Raw genomic sequence first — 10,200 nt, 5'->3', positions numbered from 1 at the left:
TGCTCCTCAGATCTCTGCAGGGTAAATCCATCTGTCCAATCAGAGTTTTTCTGTTGCATGACTAAAACAACCTTTGAACAAGCATGTGTTCCACCTAAGCAAGTTTGTTTGCAAGGCTATTTTGCAGAGACACCGTCATTGTGTCCGGGGCTTAGTGCCGCCAAAAACTATTGTGATTGGTTTAAAGAACTGCCATAAACCAGAACACGTTTTTGCTCCCATCCCGCAATGCTGTGTGGAGGAGACTACTGCATACTGTCATAGGCCTTGGAAATCAGTTACAGGCTGAAGATTGCCAATTCAGGCTCAAGAAAGCGTGTTTGTTGTCATTTTAGTGATGGTGTTTTTATTTCACAGGTCACAAAATCTATGGCTGGAGTGGTGAAAGGCATGGATGCCACTCTGAAGAGTATGAATCTGGAAAAGGTAGAGTCATTTAAACTATTTTCTTTTTACAAAAAACAATGAAACTGCCAGAACCAAAGTTGGTAACAAACTTATCTCCGTTATAAAACAATGTCTCAAACCTTTTAATGTTTTTTTTTAAGATTTCAGGTCTCATGGACAAATTTGAGCACCAGTTTGAAACTCTGGACGTTCAGACAGCCCATATGGAGGACACCATGAGCAGCACAACAACACTCACAACACCGCAGGTACATTTCTTTGCTGTACACTTTATATTCCTTCTTGTTGTGTGTGTTGTTGTTTTTTTTTTAAATACAAACACATTCACCGTAAATGTAATGTGTGTTTTCAGAATCAAGTGGAATCATTGATGCATCAACTGGCTGATGAAGCAGGGTAACCTTTCATTCTCTGTCTTAACATTTCTTTGTGAAATTATCTTAAATCACATATACAAGTGAACGGTGTACATCCTTAGAGTACAGGCCTAGGCTGAAGTGTAAATTGTGGTTATTTCAAAGAATTTGATAGGTATTAACGCTATTTACATTTTGATTATGATGACTATTTTAGACCGTATTACGTAGTATAATGTGAGCAAAGACATTGTGTTTGTAATCTAAAAATAGGGTTTGAATGTTGGTGTGTGTGTGTATCATGTTTAGGTTGGACCTGAACATGGAGCTCCCTCAGGGAACCACAGGATCAGTGGGTACCAGCGTGGCCTCTGCAGAACAGGTACAGTACATATGCACATTTGCTGTTAAAATCGTTTCTTATTTGGCAAAGATAAACTGAAATGTACATTTAAAAGTTAAATAAACCTTATTGCTTGTGGCAATGTGAATTTAAGGGTTTATCACATAGATTGAGTGACAAAGACACAGGAAAGGTGGCGTCACATTAGTGCCCACGTCTCTGCAAATAATTCTGTGTATTTGTCAAGCCAAGACTTTCAAAGTGAGTTGTCTAAATGACCCTGATTCTTTTCTCCTCTTCATCATCCCTCACTAATGCCCGTGTTTGCTCTCTCTTGTCCAAAGGATGAACTGTCTAATAGGCTCGCCAAACTTCGAGATCAAATGTGAGGGACAACTGCAGTGGACTGGCACCTTCAGGCTGAGCCCCAGAACACTACCTGAATATTACTCCCAAACACCTTTTCATTTACATATCTTCACTTCTCTTTACATCTCCTGTATCTCTGTCGAGGAGCTACTGTATCATCTTCTTGGGGATAATGACCCTTATTTGTTGTATGTTAATAATAACCTTTGGATTCTGTAAACTTACAGAATTGCAAGTTATGGAAAATGTATACATTTCTTGAATATACATATTTACCTGGAGGTAATGAGGAAGATCATGAGGAAGATCTAATGTAACCTTATTGTTTAATATGTATACTTAAGAACTTTATTCATTTTTTTTTTAAATATATATATTGAGCGTGGCAGTTATTACCCTGTATTTATAGGCCAAGGATGTTTTGGACTGGATAACATGTGTTTTTTCTTCTTCATTTCAGAATATGAAAGACCTTCACAATTACTTTTGAACTGACTTTGTTTGAATTTGTTGCATTTGACTTCTGAGGAATCTTTTAAGAAGATACCAGATGATTAGCCTCTGTGTTTGTCTGGTCATTTTCAGTATTTTCAAGGATCATTTGGTAAGGGGTAGCAGTGTGGAGAATACATACAGTTAACAATAAAGTTTTATAATAATTGTATCTCTTTGCTTTAAAAAACGTTTGAATAATTTAATTATTATTAGTAATATTTTCATCTATAGTAAAATGTCCATTTTGAAAATGAACTGCAAAGTCACATACTTTATATCCTTGGTAGAAATGGCTGTGGGTGTGTTTTTATTATTGGCGCTTGCAGCTGTTGTGGTGAACAAGAGAGACAGGGTCTCATTTATCAACAAAATGTTAGTGCCGATATGCATAATCCCAGAGAACCAAAAGAAAAAAGGCTTGGAATAAAAGTGTGTTGATTACTAAGCATTCACAGGAAGTTTTGTCAGAATTTCAGTGCAACAATACAAAGGACCCTAATATAAATGTCAAATATAATCATATAAAAGATGGCGCTTAGTGTTTCAGGTGTGCCTTAAGGAGCTCTCCTTGCTTTAGTGTATTATTTCTGGCCATGTCATTTGCAGTGACTTCTCTCGATTGCCCATCAACCTAAAGGAGACGAGTGGTCCAAATTAGCTGCTCTCTGTCTCTGCCCTCTGTCTGTTGCCACTGTGTCCCACTTGGTAATCATAGTTCCCTTCAAGAGGAAGTCCTTTCAAACCAGTTTTATAATCGTGTGCTCAACTGCATGCAGATGAAGTCAGAACTAAACCATCACTGTGGGCCCTAAAACAGTTCTGCGTAAGAAAACGCATTCTACTCAGCTGAGCCATGTTCAGTAAGAGATATTTTAAATTCGGAAGTGCCATGATATTTGGTTATTAAAGTGTACTACGGTCATGGTATTAAGTGCATGTGAAGAATCTATTTAGTTAAGGATAGCCCAAGTAAACTGTACAGATAAAGTAAGTGAAAACATATCCACAGTATTTTTTTCACTGGTCTTTCTTCCTTTTGACAGACTATTGGTCACACAGCACAGTTTGAGACACATGCATAATAGTGTGTTTACACTGTCTGTTGAAATAAATGCAGGTTGTGTTTGAGTTACAAAAGCTGTAACTTATGGATGTACTGAGAAAGCTGCGTATGGATGGGGTCAGTGTTACCAATGAGCAGTAGGCCGCACAACTCGGAAGCAAACCCAGAAGCTAAAAAAATAATATACCTTATACAGCCATGGCTTATGCAAATTCAAGTCAAGTGAGTATGGGCTATCTTTGAGTCCAATAACGACATTCATAGTGGGGTGCTTCAACATTATGATTATTATAATGCAAACCCCTCCATAATCATAACATTAACTGTTTTCTAAGGCCCACATGCAGGAAAAGTCAGATTTGAACCAATTCATACACGTGGCTTTAACAAAGGAATATTAATTACATTTCACATCTTAAGTAATTACTTTGTTAGAGACACACAATGTGTTATTAATTATTTATAACGTTATCATAAATAAATAAATCATAAATCTGTCAACCACTAAATTAGAATCAACATGAAGATGCAATTCAACTTAACTATTTAATTGTTCATATAATTATTCCTTTCAAGTGGGTGAAGTTCACATTTTTCACTTTTAAAAGTATGGTGAATACATTTCAAATACCTTCTTGTAAATAAATACCATACTATTAGTAGTAGTAGCAAATGCAGTATACTTTACATTTAAATTTAAATTTACCAGTGGTACATACTAAAACTATTTTCGACATGAATCTGTGTGTGTCCTGAACACAACCAAAGAACGGGGCAAAATCTGTTGACGAGTAACCCCCTTCTGCTTCTCATGTGACTTTGGCGTAAACAGGAAGCAGCTGATCTTGACTTCACTGCTGCTTCTGCCAGTAATGTAACGTTATAGATCTCAATTCTTAAGAACAAATTCAAACTACGGGCTAAAATTGCTTCAGTTTGAGTAACCGTTCCACCTTGTCGATGTAAGTAGACGATACAGTACTGAGTTTGAACTCGGCTAACTAGGTTAACGTTAGCCGTTTAGCTCGTCTAAGCTACTCGCTACTTGTTTGTCGTGCTAGCTAACTTAGCATTAGCTTAAGTGTTTATTCGGAACACTGAACAGAGTTTTAACAAAGTTAGTGAACTGTTTACATATTATTCTGTGTCTAAGAAACTCATGCCTGGTGACACATGTATGCATTGTCATTTAGCTAAACGTTTAAACGTGTCTTATGTAGTAACATTTGCAGTTAGCTACGTTTGTTCTGCTTCAGGAGAGCCTAGTGACAGCTAGGTGAGACATATTTGTGTTTGTTCTGCAGCTGAAGGAGAGGAAGAGGAGAGCTGCTGCGTACACCGAATAAAGTCACCTGACTTGCAGCTCCGAGAAGTACTCAACATCGTGTCTGCTGAGGGGGGGATGTCAAGCCCAGCAATGAAGAAAAAGGTGGGAATATCCCCACTGTGGGATGATGAATAAAGTATTATCTAATCTAAGTATTGACTTTGTCTTATCAGAAGTAATTGTCCCTTACTTTATATTCAGGTGGTTGTACTTTACTTGAGTCCTTAGCTAGATTTCATGCATCAACCCAGTCTGCTAAATTTGGAGCTTTAGCTGTTTTCCCATTCCTTAAAATTATCATGGAAGATGTAACGTTAGTCCTACTGCCTTGATATTGAAAACCCAGGACTTGTAACTGTAATAGTGTAGGAAAGTTCCCTCTTCTATTCGGCAAGTCTATCACAAATGATCCCGGCCTTCATTTTCTAAATGGCTTTGGTGATTTCAACAACCTGAGGTATACATTTGACAATCACTGACTCATAGACATGGTGATGGCCGAATCTTAAATTCTCTGATGTCAGTAGCTTTATGTGACAAATATTTTTTGGCAAATCAACTAGGGATTTTAGTATCTCTGTGTAGGCAGATAAACAGTGTGTTTAAAAAAAACTCATATAATTTACAGGCTTTTTGGTGTCAAACAATTCTTAGACTTCTAAGATGTTATGTACAAACCGTGTATAGAATATGCTGCATTGTTACGGATTTAACTAACCAACAGAATACAAAGCAATTAAAACCAACTCTTTAGACTACCTACAATATTAAAATGTGCTTACATGTTAATGCTGTACATGTTAATGTCTAATAACACCAGCAGGGGTCATTCTGCTGCATAATGAGTACTTTTGCTTTTGATACTTTAAGGCAAGGCAAGGCAAGGCAGCTTTATTTGTATAGCACATTTCAGCAACAATGGCAATTCAAAGTGCTTACACAAAATCAGTTAAACAGATAAAACACAAGTAAAACAGTTAAAATCACAAGCAGAAAAACCGGTAAACACATGAATAGACAGTTAAAAACAAAGAAACATGAAACAGAATAAAATTTACAGTGCAGCATAAGAAATTTAAAGAAATGATTAGTCATTTAAAAAAGGCAGCATCAAATAGAAAGGTCTTCAGCCTTGATTTAAAAGAACTGAGAGTAGCAGCGGATCTACAGGTTTCTGGGAGTTTATTCAGATATGAGGAGCATAGAAACTGAAAGCTGCTTCACCCTGTTTAGTTCTGACTCTGGGGACAGAAAGCAGACCTGTCCCAGATGACCTGAGAGGTCTGGGTGGTTCATAGTGTAGCAGATCAGCAATATATTTTGGACCTAAACCGTTAAGTGATTTATAAACTAGCAAGAGTACTTTGAAATCAATTCTTTGAGACACAGGAAGCCAGTGTAAGACTTCAGAACTGGAGTGATGTGATCCAGTCTCTTGGTCTTAGTGAGGACTCGAGCAGCAGCTTTTCTGAATCAGCTGCAGCTGTCTGATTGATTTTTTTAGGGAGACCGGTAAAGACCCCGTTACAGTAGTCAGTCTACTGAAGATAAAGGCATGGACAAGTTTTTCCAATCCTTTTGACACATAAGTCCTTTAACCCTTGATAATTCTTAAGGTGATAGTAGGCTGACTTTGTAATTGCTTAATGTGGCTGTTAAAGTTCAGGTCTGAGTCCAGGACTACACACAAGATTTCTGGCTTTGTCTGTTGTTTTTAATTGTTGTTTGAAGCTGAGCGCAGACTTTTAATCGTTCCTCTCTTGCCCAAAAACACCACCTCAGTTTTTCCTTCATTTAATTTCAGAAATTTTCTGGCACATCCAGCCGTTAATTTGTTCGATGCACTTAGTCAGTTTTTGTATTGGACTATAGTCCCCTGGCGATAAGGTTATGTAAATTTGTGTGTGCGTCCGCATAACTATGGTAACTTATTTGTTTTTCTCCAATCTGAGCCAGTGGAAGCATGTAGATGTTAAACAGAAGAGGCCCCAATGGAGCCTTGCGGAACTCCGCACGTCATATTTGTACGCTCAGATGCATAATTACCTATAGACACAAAGTAATCCCTATTCTTTAGGTAGGATTCAAACCAGTTTAGTACTGAGCCAGAAAGGCCAACGCAGTTTTCCAATCGGTCTAGTAGTATGTCGTGGTCGACCGTGTCATGCACCACTGAGATCAAGTAATACTAAGATTGAAATTTTTGCATATCTGTGTTAAGGTGGATGTCATTAAAGACTTTGACAAGAGCCGTTTCAGTGCTGTGGTGTGGTCGGAAACCCGACTGAAAGTTATCAAAACGTTGCTGTGGTGACAAAATGGTTGAGTTGTTGAAACTACTTTTTCAATGATTTTACTTAAAAACGGAAGGTTTGATATTGGCCTATAGTTGCTCATTAGTGACTTGTCTAGGTTGTTCTTTTTTAAGAGTGGCTTGATTACTGCAGTTTTCAGGGCCTGTGGAAAGATACCTGAAAGAAGAGATGTTGTTCACAATCTGTAGAAGATCAGAAGTCAAACAATTGAAACATTTTTGAAAAGTCCCGTTGGTAGAACATCAAGGCAACAGGTCGAGGTTTTCAGATGTTGAATAATGTCCTCCAGGTTTGTATGGTTGATTGTGTGAAATTCTGTCATATTGGAACTATTTTTGCTTGACACCTGTGACAACACATATCCTGGACTTGATATGAGGCACTGACTGTTGTCTAATCTTTTGAATTTTGTCTTTGAAGAAGGAGGCAAAGTCATTGCAGGCCTTGGTAGATAAAAGTTCAGATGCTCTGGTACTGGAGGGTTTGTCCCTATCAAGTAGCAAACAAGCACGGGAATTATTATTGTTTCTAGAGATAATATCGAGAAAAAGGACCTTCTTGCATTCCTCAGTTCCAAATTATAATGCGAAGTCTCTCTTTATAGGAGTTATAATGGACCAGGGATTTGTTTTTCGCCACCTTCGTTCAGCTTTCCTACACTCTTTTTTTTCTGTTCTCACCAGTAGGACATTTCTCCATGGAGATCTTTCTTACCAGATACAACTTTGACCTTAGTGGGAGCAATGGCATCAATAACATTTGTAATTTTACAGTTGAATTATCTACAAGCTCACTGACTGATAGCCCAGAGAGGGCTGGTGGAGGAGAAAAGCTGTAAAGTGTCACTGTGTTTTTCAAATTATACCGTTTTCTGATTATCTTTGTTTGGACACTTTTGGGCACAAGATATGCCGTTAAAGAAACACAGGAATGATCTGAGAGCAACGTCAGTCACCAACACCTTGGAAATGTTCAGACCTTTGGAGACAATCAAGTCCAGAGTGTGCCCCTTATTGTGGGTGGGCTCCGTCACATGCTGAGTCAGTCCATAGTTCTCAAAAACACAACACAGCTCTTTGGTCCCCCTGTCCTGGGGGCTGTCAACATGATGTTAAAATCACCCGCATGATTACACAATCAAAGTTAATGCAGATAATAGACAGCAGTTCAGTGAAGTCATCATGAAGGTTGCACATATTTGGGTGGCCTGTAGATATTTAGAAACATCGCTTGAGGGGAAGATCTTAATTGAAGAGCACATATTCAAAAGAAACAAAATTTCCATAACATATTTGCGTACAGTGGAATGAGTCATTAAACAAATGGCGACTCCACCTCCTTTCTTATTACTCTATTCTCACTCATAAAACTGAAGTTAGGGGAGCTGACTCGATGAGAACAGCAGCGCTGTTTATTATGGTCTAACCAGGTTTCAGTTAAAAACATAATCTAGATTGCTTAGTAATAAAACCATTGATTAAAAATGATTTCCTGCCAAAGACCTGACGTTTAGTAAGGCTAGCGTTAGTGTGTTTTCATTTTTGGGACAGGCTGTAGCTGACGAATGGATGCTAAATTTGCTAAGTTTGGCGTTAAGTCTTATTCACCATTCTTTTCCTATTACCTATCACAACAGAAATTGAGGAAGAATTGAATCCACAGGCCGGGCTTGTCTTGAAAAGAGTCATTAGTATCACTAGTCCGCAGCCAAGGCCCGGAACATATCAATATGCTTGCAGATTTTGCACACAAGCGTCCTTATCAGTCTGGGGGGAAGGAGTTTTCTGACATCCTGGTAGTGGTGCTTGGCGTTTTACTTTTGCCCGGGGTTGAGCCATGGGGGTAGGAAGGGGTGCATAATTGATGGGGGAAATAAGGGAAAGGGTGTGTGGAGACATCAGTAGAGAGCGATGATCCTCAGAAGGTTCGGGGTTGGAAGGTTTGAGGGGTGCTGGACGGGTGAAGAGGGGATTGGAGGTTTCGTGTCTCTGCTCTCTGGTCTCCCATGGTCAATCTTTGCACAGGCGGGGGCTGTGCTGGATCACTGCCGCACTTTGTTTGTCTTCCTTTTGTTTGTGACCTTGGCAAGAGCAGATGTGTAGCGCAGAAAGTAAAGCAGATTAGAGGTGAACAGCTTTACTCCTGGCTTGTTAAGGGAAAGTCTACCTGCTTTAAAAAGATGTCTGCGCTCCCAGAAAATGTTTAAATTGTCAATGAACTTCAGGAGTGGACGGTACATCAGTTGAAAGCCATTTGTTTAGTCCCAACAGTCGGCTGAATCTCTCATCTCCTCTCTGACTGACGGTATAGGACCACTGATAAACCATTTGCGCTTAGGGTGGACTGTGTCAAGCAGTTCCCTAAAGTCCAGTTTCAGCAATTCAGACTGTTGCTTTACAACATCTTTGACCCTATATGCAGAATAATGTTCTTCACAGTTGGGTGTGCTGCCACGATATCTGGGATTTTTTGGTCAAGTCAGACACCATGTCTTTGGGAAAACATAGTATTTTGGTGTTTTTACTGTTTTTTAAATCTTTTACAGCAGATCACCCACAATCAGGGTTTGAGGCCCAGTTTTAGCTTTACTTTGAATTGCTCTCAGTCCTTACCCTGCGTGTGGTGATGAGACGCTTCCCTTCATCAGATGACTGTCCAGCGTCTTGCAGCAGAGGAGCAATCTGTTATCCAGTTGCACACCAGGTTGTTGGGGGGGCATTTTGTTGCTTATTTTCCCTTTTGCAGCTGTCCACGGCTGTGTCCTACTAGGTACAGGGGTTGAAGAGGCGCTCTGCCAGATGATAATGCAGGCCAGCCGGTCATATCACAAACCTCAGGGCGCTGTGCCCGCCCCGTTAGTCGTCCTCCATTTCCCAGGAAAATGATTTACTCTTAGGCTTCGCACCAGACGTTCCAGGGAGACCGCCCTTGTTGATTTATTACCAGTTCCACCCTCCTGTTTCTTTGTAGTCTTGTTGGTGCTAATTAGCCGTGTGTTGCATACTTCTGTCCATTGTTATGGGTCCATGGTAAAGGGGTGTCATTTCCACAAGATCCGTTAACTTCCACGTTCACTTCTAGAGGTGAACCTTGGTTTCCAGAAGTGCAATCTTCTGAGGAGTTTGTAGTTAGTCTTCTACGGAGAAAGGAGGCATCTTGCTGCTAATTAGCTTTAGCTACAATCACTGTAGACAGGCTTGAGCTATTGGATGCCACGCTCACGCAGAAATTTTTAAAATATGGCAATAGCCTACTATGTCTACAAAAAATGTATAGTCCAGTGTTTTTGAAGTGTCAAGAGCCGCTGCTCATAGTTTCTCAGAGGAAAGCACGATTATCAGCAAAAATATCAGCAAAATATGCAAGCAGAAGCAGGAGCAAGCAGCAAAGCGTCTGCACTGTAAGAAGCAGGAAACAAGTTTAAGTGAACGGGCTCGTTCGAGATGAGCCAGGTCTGCGCAGAATTGATCACCTGCGATCGGCGCCCGTTGCATGCCGGTTAGATTTGTGTCCGACTTGATCCC

General features: G+C 39.6%; 2 protein-coding genes across 3 annotated transcripts in view; both read left to right on the top strand.

Moving 5' to 3' along the window:
* LOC116700325 (charged multivesicular body protein 1b) overlaps positions 1-2,137 on the top strand; it is a 3,593-nt gene extending 1,456 nt beyond the window's left edge. Inside the window, exons 4-8 of the mRNA XM_032533416.1 lie at positions 358-426; positions 549-656; positions 761-804; positions 1,074-1,146; positions 1,452-2,137. Coding sequence (XP_032389307.1) covers positions 358-426; positions 549-656; positions 761-804; positions 1,074-1,146; positions 1,452-1,496 — 339 coding nt within the window. The 3' untranslated portion in view covers positions 1,497-2,137. The remainder of the gene's footprint in view (positions 1-357; positions 427-548; positions 657-760; positions 805-1,073; positions 1,147-1,451) is intronic.
* A 1,682-nt stretch (positions 2,138-3,819) lies between these two features.
* Positions 3,820-10,200, top strand: part of rraga (Ras-related GTP binding A) — a 9,407-nt gene continuing 3,026 nt past the window's right edge. Inside the window, exons 1-2 of one of the 2 annotated variants that reach the window (XM_032533414.1) lie at positions 3,820-3,996; positions 4,339-4,463. In XM_032533414.1, the coding sequence (XP_032389305.1) occupies positions 4,437-4,463 (27 nt within the window). In that variant the 5' untranslated portion in view covers positions 3,820-3,996; positions 4,339-4,436. The remainder of the gene's footprint in view (positions 3,997-4,338; positions 4,464-10,200) is intronic. The other variant, XM_032533415.1, reaches the window with a different exon arrangement.

Source organism: Etheostoma spectabile, chromosome 13, assembly GCF_008692095.1.
Source record: "Etheostoma spectabile isolate EspeVRDwgs_2016 chromosome 13, UIUC_Espe_1.0, whole genome shotgun sequence".
Classification (NCBI taxonomy): Eukaryota; Metazoa; Chordata; class Actinopteri; order Perciformes; family Percidae; genus Etheostoma; species Etheostoma spectabile.
This window is presented reverse-complemented; position numbering and strand designations above follow the sequence as displayed.